The sequence below is a fragment of the Hyla sarda genome, chromosome 1, assembly GCF_029499605.1.
Source record: "Hyla sarda isolate aHylSar1 chromosome 1, aHylSar1.hap1, whole genome shotgun sequence".
Lineage (NCBI taxonomy): Eukaryota > Metazoa > Chordata > Amphibia > Anura > Hylidae > Hyla > Hyla sarda.
In genome coordinates, this window is record NC_079189.1 from 50,554,033 (window position 1) to 50,573,036 (window position 19,004).

A 19,004-nucleotide genomic window follows, 5' to 3' on the forward strand; every position below is an offset into this window, starting at 1 on the left:
CAATTAGAATAATACCGTATATACTCGAGTATAAGCCGACCCGAGTATAAGCCGAGACCCCTAATTTCAACCCAAAATCCCAGGAAAAGTTATTGACTCGAGTATAAGCCTAGGGTGGGAAATACCTCATCCCCCCCCCCTGTCATCATCCAGACCCATCATTAACATCCTCATCATCATCCCCTTGTCATCATCCCACACATCCCCCCTTATCATCCCACACATCCCCCCCCTTCATCATCCCCTTGTCATCATCCCACACATCCCCCCTTCATCATCCCCTTATCATCCCCTTCATCCCCTTATCATCCCACACATCCCCCCTTCATCATCCCCTTGTAATCATCCCACACCCCCCCTTCATCATCCCCTTGTCATCATCCCACACCCCCCCTTCATCATCCCCTTGTCATCATCCCCACCCCCCTTCATCATCCCCACACCCCCCCTTCATCATCCTCTTCTCATCATTCGCCCTCAGTGGTCTTCAACCTGCGGACTTCCAGAGGTTTCAAAACTACAACTCCCAGCAAGCCCGGGCAGCCATCGGCTGTCCGGGCTTGCTGGGAGTTGTAGTTTTGAAACCTCCGGAGGTCCGCAGGTTGAAGACCACTGTGGCCTTCAACATCATCCAGCCCCCTCTCACCCCCTTTAGTTCTGAGTACTCGCCTCCGCTCGGCGCTGGTCCGGTCCTGCAGGGCTGTCCGGTGAGGAGGTGGTCCGGTGGGATAGTGGTTCCGGGCTGCTATCTTCACCGGGGGCGCCTCTTCTCCGCGCTTCCGGCCCGGAATAGAGGCGTTGCCTTGACAACGACGCAGAAGTACGTTGGCAATGAACGCACCTCTGCGTCGTTGTCAAGGCAACGTGAATATTCTGAGGCCGGGCCCGAAGCGCTTAGAAGAGGCCTCCCCGGTGAAGATAGCAGCCCGGAACCACTATCCCACCGGACCACCTCCTCACCGGACAGCCCTGCAGCACCGGACCAGCGCCGAGCGGAGGTGAGTACTCAGAACTAAAGGGGGTGAGAGGGGGCTGGATGATGTTGAAGGGCGCAGTGGTCTTCAACCTGCGGACCTCCGGAGGTTTCAAAACTACAACTCCCAGCAAGCCCGGACAGCCGATGGCTGCCCTGGCTTGCTGGGAGTTGTAGTTTTGAAACCTCTGGAAGTCCGCAGGTTGAAGACCACTGCGGGTGGGGGAGTTTACTCGAGTATAAGCCGAGGGGGGTGTTTTCAGCACGAAAAATCGTGCTGAAAAACTCAGCTTATACTCGAGTATATACGGTACATAAAATATGTCTACATCTACCACAGTAGTGCACCTAAATTTCTGTAAGATTGAAAAGTAAAACAGTTCTAGAGGTCCTATTCGGGCAATTTTGAGCATATTTATTTACTACAGTGGTCCCTCAAGTTACAATATTAATTGGTTCCAGGACGACCATTGTATGTTGAAACCATTGTATGTTGAGACCAGAACTCTATGGAAACCTGGCAATTGGTTCTGAAGCCACCAAAATGTCATCCAAAAATAGGAAAAAGTGAGAATTAAAGAAAAATAAGTAGATAACTAATATAGATAAAGCAAATCCTTACATATAAAAGTAAGAAAGATCTGCTGGGAGCTGTAATCACTGTCTGTGTCAGTGTTTCCCAACCAGAGTGCCTCCAGCTGTTGCAAAACTACAACTCCCAGCGTGCCCGGACAGCCAAAGGCTGTCCGGGCATGCTGGGAGTTGTAGTTTTGCAACAGCTGGGGGCACCCTGCTTGGGAAGCACTGGTCTATGGAGAAGACAGGAGCTTCTTCAGGGTCCTGTACAGTACACGCAATGTCCTATAAAAAAAAAAGTAATGGAGCCGCCCTCACCTGGTGTCCAAAGGAGCAGCTAACCCTGGCCCAAAGAGTAGTACAGAACATGTAGTACCACCCTGTACTGTAGGGGGGGTGCTACCAGACACCAGTCAGTGCATACGCTTCACTAATACAGGGGTTTTACAAGTGAATGCCCATTCTGATTGGTCGGTTCATTGACACGTTTCACAGATCTAGACTGTCCATAACATTGTATGTTGAGTCTGGTTTCAACTTACAATGGTTCAGAAAAGACCCTTGTATGTTGAAACTATTGTATGTTGAGGCTATTGTAAGTTGAGGGATCACTGTATTTTTAATTTAATTTTGTAAGCCAAAAATAAATTAAAAGCTATAGAAGGTGGGTATGGCTGTAATTGTACTGACCCATAGAATAAAGAAGAAAAATCAAAGGAAATAAATAAAATAAAAGAAATAAAGAAACCCATTTTGCTGTTGCTTGTAGAGCGGTGAACAAGAATCTTTAGACTTGGGTGTCCCTATTTCCACCTTGGATGGACAGAGGGTTGTGCTGGAAGAGAAGGAGAACTCCAGGAGTAAAGGTGAGTCACTGGCAATTTTAAATATAAATGCTTATTTTTTTTATTTTTATTTTTTTTCCTTTTCTTCTGAACCAACAAATGAGGCAAAGCCGACAAATTTGGAACGTTCTTTATTATTTTCTGTCAGGTGCTTAAAATAATATTTATACAAATTTGCTGAAATTGGGCGTAGGGTTTAGTTTTCTCCTATTCTGGAGACCGATGTAGAAATAATTTCAGTGAAAATCCGATGCACTAAAACCACCTTTCCACACCTCCACGTCATTTATAAATCCTGCGCTTTTTGGCCTCTGCTGTGAATAGTTGCTTTGTGTTTTATGGAGCTGAATTATGTTTTACTTAAAGTTCCGGATTGTATGGTTATTTCATTGCAGACAAGTCCAAGAACCCAATGATGAAGTCGACTCCAGCGCTGACAAACTCCAGGAGTAGTAATTCTATGGTAATGAGAACTTTGATCTCAATGATCAGTTTATATTTCATAAAGGATCTTTTTTTTCTTTTTAAAAATGTGCTCCTTGCCTCTCATTACATTTCACATAATAAATCTAGACAACTTATACAGTTAAAATGCAGAATTTTTTTATACTGTTTTTGAGTTACTTGTGGTTTTCTTCTTCTCTCACAAAGCTACAGTCTGTTGGTTACCAAAATCCAGGGCATTGTGGGAGTTTAGATGCATTACTGTACAACCCAAAGTTGTTGAGGGCTATTTCTTTCTCAGTGTCTATTCAGGGATAACCAGCAGAATTTTGACAGCAGCCATGGATATTGGGAATCTCAAATCTGTCCAAATGCATAACTGCGAAAAAAAAAATGCTTAGATTGGCACTGTCAGATTCAAAAACTTTTTATATGTTGTACATCTTGGTAAAACATTAATCTTTCTAATATACTTCATAAAACAATTTTATTTCCTTTTTATTGAAATCCTGGCTTGTAAAGTCCTGGCCTAAAGTCCCGTAAGTGAGGATGGACTAGCACTACTCTGTGCTCTCTCCTGTCTGATAGGACTCCTCCGTGCTCTCTCCTGTCTGATAGCACTACTCTGTGCTCTCTCCTGTCTGATAGCACTACTCTGTGCTCTCTCCTGTCTGATAGCACTACTCTGTGCTCTCTCCTGTCTGATAGCACTACTCTGTGCTCTCTCCTGTCTGATAGGGCTCCTCTGTGCTGTCTCCTGTCTGATAGCACTCCTCTGTGCTCTCTCCTGTCTTATAGTACTCCTCTGTGCACTCTCCTGTCTGATAGGACTCCTCTGTGCCATCTCCTGTCTGATAGGACTCCTCTGTGCTCTCTCCTGTCTTATAGGACTCCTCTGTGCTCTCTCCTGTCTTATAGTACTCCTCTGTGCGCTCTCCTGTCTGATAGGACTCCTCTGTGCACTCTCCTGTCTGATAGGACTCCTCTGTGCCATCTCCTGTCTGATAGGACTCCTCTGTGCTCTCTCCTGTCTTATAGTACTCCTCTGTGCACTCTCCTGTCTGATAGGACTCCTCTGTGCCATCTCCTGTCTGATAGGACTCCTCTGTGCTCTCTCCTGTCTTATAGTACTCCTCTGTGCGCTCTCCTGTCTGATAGGACTCCTCTGTGCTCTCTCCTGTCTTATAGTACTCCTCTGTGCGCTCTCCTGTCTGATAGGACTCCTCTGTGCTCTCTCCTGTCTGATAGGACTCCTCTGTGCTCTCTCCTGTCTGATAGTACTCCTCCGTGCTCTCTCCTGTCTGATAGCACTACTCTGTGCTCTCTCCTGTCTGATAGCACTACTCTGTGCTCTCTCCTGTCTGATAGCACTACTCTGTGCTCTCTCCTGTCTGATAGCACTACTCTGTGCTCTCTCCTGTCTGATAGCACTACTCTGTGCTCTCTCCTGTCTGATAGCACTACTCTGTGCTCTCTCCTGTCTGATAGCACTACTCTGTGCTCTCTCCTGTCTGATAGCACTACTCTGTGCTCTCTCCTGTCTGATAGGGCTCCTCTGTGCTGTCTCCTGTCTGATAGTACTCCTCTGTGCACTCTCCTGTCTGATAGGACTCCTCTGTGCTCTCTCCTGTCTGATAGGACTCCTCTGTGCTCTCTCCTGTCTGATAGCACTCCTCTGTGCTCTCTCCTGTCTTATAGTACTCCTCTGTGCGCTCCTGTCTGATGGCGCTCCTCTGTGCTCTCTCCTGTCTGATAGGACTCCTCTGTGCCATCTCCTGTCTGATAGGACTCCTCTGTGCCATCTCCTGTCTGATAGGACTCCTCTGTGCCATCTCCTGTCTGATAGGACTCCTCTGTGCTCTCTCCTGTCTTATAGGACTCCTCTGTGTTATCTCCTGTCTGATGGTACTCCTCTGTGCTCTCTCCTGTCTTATAGTACTCCTCTGTGCTCTCTCCTGTCTTATAGTACTCCTCTGTGCGCTCTCCTGTCTGATAGGACTCCTCTGTGCACTCTCCTGTCTGATAGGACTCCTCTGTGCCATCTCCTGTCTGATAGGACTCCTCTGTGCTCTCTCCTGTCTTATAGTACTCCTCTGTGCACTCTCCTGTCTGATAGGACTCCTCTGTGCCATCTCCTGTCTGATAGGACTCCTCTGTGCCATCTCCTGTCTGATAGGACTCCTCTGTGCTCTCTCCTGTCTGATAGGACTCCTCTGTGTTATCTCCTGTCTGATAGTACTCCTCTGTGCTCTCTCCTGTCTTATAGTACTCCTCTGTGCTCTCTCCTGTCTTATAGTACTCCTCTGTGCGCTCTCCTGTCTGATAGGACTCCTCTGTGCTCTCTCCTGTCTGATTGGACTCCTCTGTGCTATCTCCTGTCTCATAGCGCTCCTCTGTGCTCTCTCCTGTCTGATGGTACTCCTCTGTTCTCTCTCCTGTCTGATAGCACTCCTCTGTGCTCTCTCCTGTCTGATGGCACTCCTCTGTGCTCTCTCCTGTCTGATAGTACTCCTCTGTGCTCTCTCCTGTCTGATAGCACTCCTCTGTGCTCTCTCCTGTCTGATAGTACTCCTCTGTGCTCTCTCCTGTCTGATAGTACTCCTCTGTGCGCTCTCCTGTCTGATAGCACTCCTCTGTGCTCTCTCCTGTCTGATAGGACTCCTCTGTGCTCTCTCCTGTCTGATAGCACTCCTCTGTGCTTGCTCTGGTCTGATAGTACTCCTCTGTGCTCTCTGCTGTCTGATAACACTCCTCTGTGCTCTCTGCTGTCTGATAGCACTCCTCTGTGCTCTCTTCTCTCCTATCAGCCCACCCTCACTTACTGGACTTTGTCCATGCCTGTTCTCCATGCAATGATTTTATATGCCATGACTTCTATAAAAAGGAAATAACATTTTAAGAAATATATTAGAAAGGTTTAATGTTTTGCCAAGATGTACAACATATAAAAAGTTTTTGTATCTCACAGTGTCCATTTAATTAGTATATGTAGCAGCGGCATATAGAAGAAAGGGTAACTCCTAGCAAAGAATAAATTGTGTCTCCCATTATAGTTCTGGGTTTAATGCCCATGACAGAGGGACCTGGTTCTTCTTCTCCTCCTTTCATGACTTTTGGGCAAGTTTCCTACTCCCTTGCCCATGTAGTTCATTAAGGGATCTCATGCTCTTAGCAGCAAGTAGAAAAAGGGGGGGAACCATAATTTGTAAACCCCCCTTTTATCTATGGACCCATAAGGAACAACATGGTTTGCATCTACTATATGTATGGGGAAATGGGGTTTACATATGGGGAAAATAAGGGGATCACTTCGGGTGCTGGTTGCCACCATAACTTTCCTAACCAGCTAAGAATTCATACTTGTTGGTTTTCCCCAAACTTGTTTCCTGATGCTGTACACCCCATGAAGGTGATTCCTACACAAGTTGTAGCCACACATTTAAATCTGAGGCAAGGCCAACCTGGGCAATGCCCACCGTCTTCGGGGCCCTATAGTAGTTGTATGGGCTGTCTTTATGTTAAGTCTGAATTTACTTGTAATGGGCCTGGTATAAATGTTATAAAGGTTCTTTTTACATTGCCTTTTATATGTATTTGCTCCAAGTGGTTCTATAGATAAATGGAAGTTGTCTGCAATGTCAGGGATGTAAATATAGAAAATAAATGATATGTTATTTTAACAATTAGATTTCATTATTTGTGAAATTAAAGTTGTTGGTCTACTAATGTTCCTGACGTTAATTTAGGGAGAAGATCGGCCTCTTGTAAAATCCTCATCCATCCGCCTGAAGGGCGAGTATGGCAAAGGAAGCGGCAGAGATGTTCGCCAACAGAGAAAAGATGATGCTGTTATGAGGATGGGCAGGAAGAAGCAGCACAAAATTAATCTGGATGAAGCTGAAGGTAAATACCAGAAATACTAGAATCACACATTTTTTCCTGCACTTAACAGAAAAAAGAATGTGCTTCAGATTTTTATTCAGGGAATTGTTAGATGGGCGTGAATTTAAAGGGGTACTCCGCCGGAAAACATCTTATCCCCTGTCCAAAGGATAGGGGATAAGATGTCTAATCACAGGGGTCCCGCTGCTGTGGACCCCCGCCATTTCCACTCGGCACCCTAGTCATCAGGTTCACAGACTGAACTCCGCTCCCTGCTGGATGACCCGCCACTACAGCCGCCACACCCCTCCATTCATGTCTATGGGAGGAGGCGTGGCGGCTACGTAGTAGCCGCCACGACCCCTCCCATAGACATGAATGGAGGTGGTGTGGCGTGATGTCACGAACACGGAAACTCCAAGCTTCCATAATCCAGACACAGTCGCTGCCGGCCTGAAGATCGTGAGGGTCCCCAGTCATGGGACCCCCGTGATCAGAGGTTTTCTGGCGGAGTACCCCTTTAATTTAAAAAATTGGGGTGAATATCAGGTGATGGGTGGGATTATATAGTCAGGGGTGTGAATATTGTACATTGAGGGGCGTCTATGCCTAATACACCCCCTCCTCCGACTGTGTAATCCCACCCATCACCTGATATTCACCACTACTATTAAAATTAAAGGGGTAATCCACCAGAAAACATCTTATGTTATGATAAGATGTCTGATCACGTGGGTCCTGCTGCTGGGGGACCCTTGCGATCTCTAGGATCTCACCCCACCTGATGGATTTATTTATATATTTTTACACCTTTTTTTTGCTGCCATAAATATTTTATTTTATTACCAATATATGCAGTATTTTTTATTTATTTAAATAGATCACAGTAACTATGTCTAAAGTCCATGCCTTATATCATTCTGACACTTCTAGTATGTGACCTCTTGGCATCCTATCCGTACGCTGAGTTAACAAAACCAGATTGTCTACATATGATTTAGTCATGATGAAATATTTTTTGAATTATAATTTATTATTATTATTTTTTTTTTTTTTTTTTAGCTTTCTTTGAACTGATTTCTAAAGCTCAGAGTAACCGGGCAGAAGACCAGAGAGGACTTCTCCGGAAAGAAGACTTAGTACTTCCAGATTTTCTACGTCTGTCTCCACTTGACACAACTTCCTCAAGCCTAACGTCAGGAAACCCCACCAAAAGGAGACCTGAAAAGAGTAGTAGTCTTGATAAAGGCAATAATGGGTCAACCAGTGTCTTGTTAGGTACACAGAATGGTGCAGACAAATCCAGCAAGTACAGCGGACAGGACAAACGGGACAAACATGATATTGTGCCACCTGCTGGAAGGAAACCATATATTCCATTTAACGCCCCACTGTCTCCAATCCCACATCTTCAAGAACGAAACGTCCCCAATCGAGAGAGACTATCGAGAGACTTGTCTACTGGAAATATCCAGACTATAGAAGAAGACAATGTCGCCGACCTCACCCTAGTGGCTGAAGGCGACATTAGCAGCCCCAATAGCACTTTACTACCATTCCCCTCTTCACCAAGTTGTGATGTCAGTAAGCTCTCCGAAGCCAACTTTTCACCCCCTCCTCCATGCTCGGGCAGTCAAGATAATTCTGGATATCAGAAAGCAGGTATTTCTAGATTTTAGTGGTGTGCTTTTTTTTTTTTTTTTAAATATACAAACTGCGACCCAAACCCCCCACTTTCCTCCTTTTGGTGTAAAAATTTCTATTTTTTATTTAGTTTTCTTTGCACTTTTAAACATTGCAGAATTGCACATTTTATTTTCTAAGTTTTCTTTTGACTGCATGTGGTGTCTCTTCATAACACTGTTCCAGTGCGGAAAAGGGTCGCGGGGTCTGTTTACTGCTCAAGTGCCAAGACTCTCCATCGCGGGCTGTATCTTGTATTTATGTCCGATTTGTAACGACAAGCATATGGCTGGTATTGTATATAATATAGAACATGAATTTCGGTTGCTGTATTCTAATATTTATCTGGTGATATTCATCATTACTAAGTCCATCTTAGAGAAGCCAAACAATGACGTGTGTGGGCACCCTATGGTGTAATGGGGAATTCCACTTCAGTTAGTCTTAGGACATATCATTGGGGTCATGCTTGTAGAGGACCGGGAGCTAGGACTCCGATCAGTACCCAAAATAAGTGCTTATTGGAAATCTGGTCAATTGTAATCCCACCAAATAGATAATCTACAGCTTGAACCCTATTAAGGGAACATAGAAAAATATGACATTTTATGTATTTTTTATGACCATTGTTCTAGTCTTTAGAAACGAAATTCATCAGATTTGTATATATTTTATTTTTTTATTTAATTTTTTTTTCATTTTCTCAAATTTGTGTTTTTTTTTTTTTTTTTTATTTACATATGGGGACTTTTTTTCTGTAAATATTCAATGGAAATATCTTATGCCTTGCATGTTCCTCCGAGGTTCTCTTGGTGTGTAGATATCTGTACAGTTTTTAATGATCCTCTTCTCTTTCGATTCCTCCATCGGACCTTGCTATAAAGTGCGCCTTTATGAAGCATGATCTGTGTGTTCTTCCCGTCGTAATTTTATTCTGCTGTGATCTTTCGATGATTTTTTTAGAACGCACTTCATTTTCCTAAATCTCCTTAAAGGCATTCTACATTTCTTAATCTTTAGATGTTTAACCTCTCATCCTAATGTTTTCTAGTACTAATAGACAGCTTATTGTTACTAAAATACTCTCTGATCAGGGGAGAAAATGAGTCAATATATGGATTATAATTGGTTAATTTTTTTTTTTTTAGATTCCTAATAAGTAATTTGAAAATTTGGCATAGGCACAAAAAATATTGCATTAAAGGGGTACTCTGTTGCTCAGCATTTGGAACAACTGTTCCAAACGCCAGAGCTCGTGACATCATAGCCCCGCCTCCTCATGATGTCACGCCCCGCCCCTCAATGCAAGTCTATGGGAGGTGGCGTGATACGCCCCCTCCCATAGACTTGCATTGAAGGGACGGGGTGTGACATCATGAGGGGGCGGGGCTATGATGTCATGAGCTCCCGGTTCCAGCGTTAGGAACAGTTTGTTCCAAACGCTGAGCAACAGAGTACCCCTTTTAATTACCATCAAATTTAGAAAAACTTTAAGGAATCATTTGTAACCAGATATATGGAGTACACTTAATTTTATTTAAAAAAAAAAAAAGTTCACAGCAATAATTTAAAGTAATATACTACTACATTTTTTCCCATCTCCAAATTTGGGCTACGGACATGGCCTGCTAATATTTAGGGCAGTAGTGCCAACTGTGAGAGTCCTTCCCTAGCTGTAACACAGAAGTTTTGGATTCGCCTGCTTCTGCTGTATATAGGCCTAGGGTGCACCATCCTAGATAGCACAGGTATAGGTATAGCATAGAACCCAAATCTGTAGAATCCCTTTTAAGGGCAGTGAATGTGTTTGCACTTTTTAAAAGAATCCTGAAATGATCTTGTGTATATTGCATGTAATCCCAATATTGTGTGATCTGTAGCCTGTGCTCATCTCCTTCTGCTTTGTAGATAACTTGATTTGTAGAGATTTTGTGTGCATTTTGTATCAATTCTCTCAAAAAATAATAAACTCCGTCTCCATTCTGTATCTCTCTCTCTTTCTCGATTTGTTCTTTTTGCTATCAAATTTTGAAAGTTTTAATCTAACAAATTAATCCCTAAAAAAACAAAACAAAAAAATCCCTAACCTATTTATGTTCTGTGCATCATATCATATACACGTAATTGCTTAAAGGGGGAACTCCGCTGCTCAGCATTTGGAACAAACTGTTCCGAACGCTGGAGCCGGCACCGGGAGCTCGTGATGTCATAGCCCTGCTCCTTCATGATGTCACGCCCCATTCTCTCAATGCAAGTCTATGGGAGGGGGCGTGACGGCTATCACGCCCCCTCCCATAGATGCATTGAGGGGGCGGGGCGTGATTTCATGAGGGGGCGGGACTATGATGTCACGAGTTCCCGACTCCAGCGTTTGAAACGCTGAGCAGCAGAGTACCCCTTTAACACACATCCATTTAATCTTACGGAACACAATGGGAATGTTATTGGATCATCTGGTTCGATAAAGGTGTATGAAATGGAATGACTCAAGGTTAAAAGGTGACATAAAATAAAGGGCAATTCCGGTAACACTTGATTATCGCAGTGCAGTAGACACATACAAAACCGGTGTTGCTTAGTAGTAAATTTTCACTCTATACTGCAACAGAATTTTATGTTCTTTGTATACAGTGCTCATGCATGTCCCATCTGATCAATGACCTTTCTGACCAGCCAAGAAAGGTCACAAAGTAGAATATCATTTATTATTGTAGCACTAATCACTATAATATCTCACTATATTGTTGGAGAAGTAAAAACATTGCTATTTTTCAAATTTGTTTTTTTTTCTCCCATCTGTCCATGACTATTGCAGTTTAGCTTCAGTGAAGGGGCTGATCTGCAATACAATACACAGCCTGTGGACAGGTTCAGACTGTTTTTGGAAGAAATCAGCCCTGTTTTTCTAAGCCTGGACAACCCTAATAGATATCTCATTGATATCTTTTTTCCCCATAGTGTTAAAATAAGTGTTGTGACCAGGGGGCCATCTGATCACTATTCCTCAATCTGGTGCTCTACTGGTAGATGATCTACATCAGCGGTGTAGCTTGAAGGTTCTGGGACAGTCTGTAATAGGGCCTACACTGAAGTGTACTTCAAGATACTTTTATTTCAATATTTATGCATAACGAAAAACCATTCCACCGATCTATCCAAAAAAGTAACATCGCAATCCAAGTGACCGTCTTCCTTTGGAACACTCATGCTTGCACCTACATGTTACCAGTCTTGGATGTCTATAGAATTGCACATGGTTGCTTCATGGGAGCACCTTCATATATCTCATGATCACTACAACATAAAGGTATTAAAGGAGTAGTGCAGCGAAATATAACATCCCCCTATCCAAAGGATAGGGGATAAGTTATAGATCGGAGAGTCCGAGCACTGGGACCCCCTGCGATCTCCTGAACGGGGCCCCGGCAGTCTGCCGGAAGAGGCCTTTCTGACCCCCGCAGGAAGCCCCGGCCGATACACCCCTCAATGTATTTCTATCGGATACATGGAGGGGATGTGTTGGCCAGCGCTCCATGCGGGGGTTCGGCATGCCTCCTTCCAGCAGACTGCCGGGGGCCCCGTTCAGAAGATCCCAGGGGTCCCAGCACTCGAACCCTCTGCGATCTATAACTTATCCCATTTCCTTTGGATAGGGGATAAGTTATTTTTCACTATAGAACTCCTTTAATGAGAATCTGTCAGCTCTATAGGATGCTCAAAGCTCATGTGTCAAAGAGGTGTTGGCGACTACTAGCTTACACGCCACCTCCTACACCCATCGCTTACACGCCTCCTCCTACACCCATCCCTCCCTTCCCTGTGTAATTGATGTACAGGGCTTGGCTTCTAAAACAGCTCTGTACACCAATCAGTCAAGGTGGGTGACACATTAGGCATTCATGCTGTGGTTTGACAATGCTTCCTTAACACTTGAACATGGAGTATGATATAGAAATAACAGATTCTCTCTCTCTCTCTCTCTTAAGAATTTGCAGAGTTTTATAGTTGTATTCAAAGATAAAACAACCTTATACTGTAAAATTCCTATTTTAGGTCAAATTACCTTTTAAAGGGGTAGGGCCGAGCTCCAGAGACTGTGTCACATTTGTCCATGGATCCCACCAACAACATTGTATCTAGGATAGGTGATAAGTGTGTGATTGGTGACTCTGACTGCTGGGTCCCATTTCCCCCTGATCGAAAGGAATAATGGTCGGACACGAGTGCTGTTACTCCATTCAACTCTATAGAACTTCTGAGACCAGTTGAGGCCACAGAAGTAAAGCGGTTATGGTCGGACCCCACTAATCACATACACATTAACGATCCTCTATAATGCAGATAGGTGGTGAGAAATCCTCCTGGGCCTGAGCTTCTCTACAAGACAAAGCCTATGGACAAAGGTGGTACTTTTTGGGGGAGGGGGGGGGGGGTGGAAGCATTATTTTTTTTTTTTTTTTTTTTTTTTGTGGTCAGACTTCACTTTTCCCCAAAGATAAACCTTTACTATAACTCACCATTTCACAGAGTAATTAAATGTATCCTGGAAGTCACTTGAAGCAGTGTAAAATCTAAAAATAAGACCACTAGATGGTATGAGACCAAACAAACAAAACAAATCCTGCTTCCAAGGAGATTTTACGTTTAGGGAACGGTCAATTTCTGGGGAAGTTTCCCATATGAAATATGAGATCAGGATGGAGATGACAATTTGTGTGATAAAGTGAGTGCTGCAGCGGGCCGGCTGAAATGTACTATATCTGGTTATGTGTGTTTTGGGAGTTTATCTTGTCTTAGGAGTGATGGATTGTGACAGGGGGGAAGTAAACAGTAAAGTCTGATTGTTTTTCAATTCCTTAAAAAACAAATAGAGGAAGATTGTTCTTGAGATAAAGCCACTTGGCCGGAGTGAGAGGTCATTCCTCCGGAGCCAATAAAAGATCACCATAACATGTAAATCAATGAACGAAGAACATACCGCACTGATGAATTTAGGCATCAGGTTATTTGGTATAAATTATTTTGTTTGGTCTTTGCACAAACCTACAAAACTCATAGGAGAGGCTAATAACAAACTTGTACAGATCACTATTGGGCTATGCTCGCACTGCCATCAGAGGAACTGGTCGGATTCTCTGCTGACAAGCCTAGTAGATTTGCCAGAAACAACATGGTGAACCCCATGTTAGGTCAACAAAAACCAGCACAAGTGTGTATATAGCCCACGTTAGGAAACCGTGTGGATTTTTGGGTGGACATCCTGCACGTTTGCCCGAACCAGCGGGCGCTAGGACCATTCGAAAATGTGCTGTCTCCTAGACGACAATGCATTTCCTTGCAGAGTCCACCGAAAGAATGTCTATTCTTACTGCGGATGCCGGAATCAGAATTTCCGCTGAAGACACATCTGGCGCAGTAATTTCACCATGTGAACAGTGCAGCAGAATCCCATTGAAATCAATGCAGCAAAATGTCCGTGCGAAATATTCCGTGCAAACATTCTGGACATTTCCGCCGTGTGAACCTTGCCTTAAAGCTATACCCCCTGCTCATGCTACATATCTGAACTTCTAGGAGTCAATGAAAAGCTGACCTTCCAGGGAAAATTATACTTTACTGGGGTCCCTTCTCAGCACTCTGACATCCAGAAGAGACTTCAAGAAGCTCAGTTTGAGCCAGTCTTCCTGGGATGGACCACCTGTCTGATGGGCCACAGTTACCTGCTCCCTGCAGGACTGGAAAACCTCCCCTCCTATAAGCTTTCTCCCTGAGGAGTTGCCCTCAGCTATGGGTATGGTCAAGGTTCTTTTCAAGCTTAGTTTTGGGTATTCTCTAGAGCCCTCTAGTTTTACATCCTTTCACTAGCGCAAAACCTATGTGGTTTTCTTCTCCTCCATCTAATGTACAGGGTGGGCCATTTATATGGATACACCTTAATAAAATGGGAATGGTTGGTGATATTAACTTCCTGTTGGTGGCACATTAGTATATGTGAGGGGGAAACTTTTCATCATGTAGAAATTTTGCATATCCAGTGGCCTTGAGGTTTCCATTGATGAAGAATGGCCCCACTATCTTTCTACCCCATATACCACTCCATACCATCAATTTTTGTGTTCCAACAGTCTTGGTGGGATCTATCCAATGTGGGTTAGTGTCAGACCAATAGCTGTGGTTTTGTTTGTAAACTTCACCATTCACATAAAAGTTTGCCTCATCACTGAACAAAATCTTCTGCGTAAACTGAGGGTCCTGTTCCAATTTTTGTTTTGCCCATTCTGCAGCACCTGAAACTACGGATACTGGAAGCCTGTGCTAGCATTTCTCCTGCGGTGTATATAGTAGTATATAGCAGTGTATACAGATACTGGAAGCCTGTGCTAGCATTTCTCCTGCGGTGTTGCTATCAGTGTGTGAAGAGTGGGAGAAGAGGGTCGCATTGACAATCCAACACAATGGGCAGCACATTGCACATTTTATAAGTCAGAAACTTGTAAATAACTCATGAAAGAATAAAGTTACGTTAAAACCAAGCACATCATTGTTTTTCCTGTGAAATTTCCAATAAGTTTGATGTGTCACATGACCCTCTTCCTGTTAAATAAACAAAAGTTGGATTCAAAATGGCCGACTTAAAAATGGCCGCCATGGTCACCACCCATCTTGAAAAGCTTCCCCCCCCCCTCACATATACTAATGTGCCACAAACAGGAAGTTAATTTCACCAACCATTCCCATTTTATTAAGGTGTATCCATATAAATGGCCCACCCTGTATATCTACATGCGAGAACTGGGTGAACACCTACCAAACATCTCTATTGCATCTATCAAATAGGGACAATAGATGATATAATGCATTCATTCAAAATGATAACTAATCAATTTTATCAACTCTATACATGCTACAACACTACAGCAGGCCATACACATTAGATTTCAGTCGGCTGAACTTGTCGATTTCAGTGGAATCAGCCAACCATCTCACATGTATGGGGCCTCCTAACTATCTTTCAATATCAGATATGGGGGTAGAAAAGGGTATGACAAGTTGGATTTTAGCATGCCTGATTCTTTTTTTTTTTCTAGAAAAGATAAGCTGCCGCCAGAGGTGTCTGCCAGTGGCTTTCTCCCCACTCTCCTTTCGGAATACAGCCAAGCATGCATGTGAACATGGGGATCAGGAAAGAGCAATTTGCTAGTCAACAGCTTTCTGAAATGTATGATCCACTTAAAGGGGTACTCTGCTGCTCAGCATTTGGAACAAACTATTCTGAACGCTGGAGCCGGGAGCTCGTGACATCATAGCCCCGCCCCTCATGATGTCACACCCTGCCCCCTCAATGCAAGTCTATGGGAGGGGGCGTGACGGCTGTCACACCCCCTCCCATAGACTTGCATTGAGGGTGCGGGGTGTGATGGCATGAGGGTGCGGGGCTGTGATGTCACAAGCTCCCGACTCCAGCGTTCAGAATAGTTTGTTCCAAATGCTGAGCAGCAGAGTACCCCTTTAAGACTAGGGCTACATGGAGACTTTTAGTAGTGTTGCTGATAGATGTTAAAGGGGTTGTCTAGAGAGCAGATAAGGTCCTCTCTCTTCTGATCCCTGGCGCTCCCTTCTACTCTCTAATTATCTCTCCACGATCATTGTGTGCGGCCGAAACAATGTCCGCATGTAACGATGAAAAGCTGCACAATGTTGCGGCGACCTCATTCTGCTATTGGTCACTGTGTGCAACCATGGTTTCGCCCACACTCTATAATCGTGGCTGCCATTCTCCGCCCCCCTCGTCTCGGAAGGTATACTTCCAAGAGCAGTCTGGACAACCTCTTTAACTATTAGCTGACTGCTGTAGTCCAAAGCGAATATTAAGTAGTCTACAGTCTTGTGGACTTCAGCAGTCAATTGGCTAAAATCAGTAACACTAGAAATTCTCAAGGTGTGTAGCCCAGGCCATTTTTTTTTTTATTTTTTTTTTATTTTTTTTTTGGGAATCTGAGTTTAAAGGGAACCTGTTATCACTTTCATGCTGCTTGAACCACATATCGACAGTTTCTCCCGGCCCCACCAACTTCTGTCTCTGTTTGGGTATAGATCAATCAAGATCAGTGGAGGCAGGCAAAAGTCAATGTTTCATGGTTCGGGCAGCATAAAAGTGATGATCGGTTTCCTTTCGAGCCACCTATACAAATGAGATAAGGAGTCTTACTGCTCTTTTGCTCTGACTCCTATAGTACTATCATCATACTTGAGCAGAGTCTGGAATATTACGCTGCCAGACAGCGATTTATCTCCTGTAAAAGCAAAGTATTAAGATTTTTATTTTTATTGCCAACTTCTGCAGCACCTTTACAAATTGTAGGGTATATATACATTCAAAATAGACATTTTACAGAATAAAAAAAATTACAAAAAAAAATTTGATGATCCAAGCAGAGCTCTGCTCACAAGAGCTTACACTCTATGAAGAAATAGGATGGACACGAGGAGTGAGGACCCTGTACACAAGAACTTACAATCTACTGTATCAGAAAAATATGGAGATACAAGAGGAGGGAGGGCCCCGCTGACAAGAGCTTACACTCTTAGAAGAAATTGGGGGATGCAAGAGAAGAGAGGGTTCTGATTACCGGAACTTACTATCTTATGGGTAATAAGGGGACACAAAAGGAGGGTCCAGTTCACAAGACATTACAATCTATGAGGTAATAAAGTCATTGGAGGACACGAGGAGTGAGGACCCTGCTCACAAGAGCTTATGATCTATGAAGAAATAGGATGACACGAGGAGTAAGGATCCTGGTCTCCAAGATCTTTGAAATCTATAAAGACGGGGGAAACGAGGTGTGAGGGTCTGGGTCACAAGAACTTACAATTTTTGAGAAAATAGGGCTGAAACAAGAGGTAAAAATTAATAGTTCTGTACAATGGTCCAGCGATCTGCTATAAAGAATAGGGTAGTACATACACTGCTCAAAAAATAAATAAAGGGAACACTTAATAAACAACACAATATAACTCCAAGTCAATGACACTTCTGTGAAATCACACTGTCCACTCAGGAAGCAACACTGACAATTTCACATGCTGTTGTGCAAATGGAACAGACAACAGGTGGAAATTATACGCAATTAGCAAGACACCCCCAATAAAGGAGTGGTTCTGCAGGTGGTGACCACAGACCATATCCCAGATCCTATGCTTCCTGGCTGATGTTTTGGTCACTTTTGAATGCTGGCGGTGCTTTCACTCTAGTGGTAGCATGAGACGGAGTCTACAACCCACACAAGTGGCTCAGGTAGTGCAGCTCATCCAGGATGGCACATCAATGCGAGCTGTGGCAAGAAGGTTTGCTGTGGCAAGAAGGTTTGCTGTGTCTGTCAGCGTAGTGTCCAGAGTATGGAGGCGCTACCAGGAGACAGGCCAGTACATCAGTAGATGTGGAGGAGGCCGTAGGAGGGCAACAACCCAGCCTTTGTGCAAGGAGGAACAGGAGGAGCACTGCTAGAGCCCTGCAAAATGACCTCCAGCAGGCCACAAATGTGCATGTGTCCACTCAAACGGTCAGAAACAGACTCCATGAGGGTGGTATGAGGTCCCGGCATCCACAGGTGGGGGTTGTGCTTAGAGCCCAACACTGTGCAGGACATTTGGCATTTGCGAGAGAACCAAGATTGGACAAATTCGCCACTGGCGCCCTGTAATCTTCACAGATAAAAGCAGGTTCACACTGAGCACATGGGACAGACTTGACAGAGTCTGGAGATTCCGTGGAGAATGTTCTGCTGCCTGCAACATCCTCCAGCATGACCGGTTTGGTGGTGGGTCAGTAATGGTGTGGGGTGGAATTTCTTTGGGGTGCCGCACAGCTCTCCATGCGCTTGCCAGAGGTAGCCTGACTGCCATTAGGTACCGAGATGAGATCCTCAGACCCTTTGTGAGACCATATGCTGGTGCGGTTGGCCCTCCTAATGCAAGACAATGCTAGACCTCATGTGGCTGGAGTGTGTCAGCAGTTCCTGCAAGAGGAAGGCATTGATGCTATGGACTGGCCCGCCAGTTCCCCAGACCTGAATCCGATTGAGCACATCTGGGACATCATGTCTCGCTCCATCCACCAATGCCACGTTGCACCACAGACAATCCAGGAGTTGGCAGATGCTTTAGTCCAGGTCTGGGAGGACATTGCTCAGGAGACCATCCGCCACCTCATCAGGGTCATGCCCATGCGTAGTAGGGAGGTCATACGGGCACGTGGAGGCCACACACACACTACTGAGCCTCATTTTGACTTGTTTTAAGGACATTACATAAAGTTGGATCAGCCTGTAGTGGGGTTTTCCACTTTGATTTTGAGTGTGACTCCATATCCAGACCTCCATGGGTTGATACATTTGATTTCCATTGATAATATTTGTATGAATTTGTTGTCAGCACATTCAGCTATGTAAAGACGAAAGTATTTCATACGATTAGTTCATTCATTCAGATCTAGGATGTGTTATCTCAGTGTTCCCTTAATTTTTTTGAAAAGTGTATAAAGGTAGAAGGGCAGTTGCCAGTCAATATACTGTATGTCTGTATATGTATAGTTACTGTAT

General features: G+C 44.1%; 1 protein-coding gene across 1 annotated transcript in view; it reads left to right on the forward strand.

Annotated features, from left to right (window-relative positions):
- RGS12 (regulator of G protein signaling 12) overlaps positions 1–19,004 on the forward strand; it is a 214,013-nt gene that overhangs the window by 188,785 nt on the left and 6,224 nt on the right. Inside the window, exons 14-17 of the mRNA XM_056555025.1 lie at positions 2,319–2,415; positions 2,790–2,857; positions 6,585–6,741; positions 7,783–8,382. Coding sequence (XP_056411000.1) covers positions 2,319–2,415; positions 2,790–2,857; positions 6,585–6,741; positions 7,783–8,382 — 922 coding nt within the window. The remainder of the gene's footprint in view (positions 1–2,318; positions 2,416–2,789; positions 2,858–6,584; positions 6,742–7,782; positions 8,383–19,004) is intronic.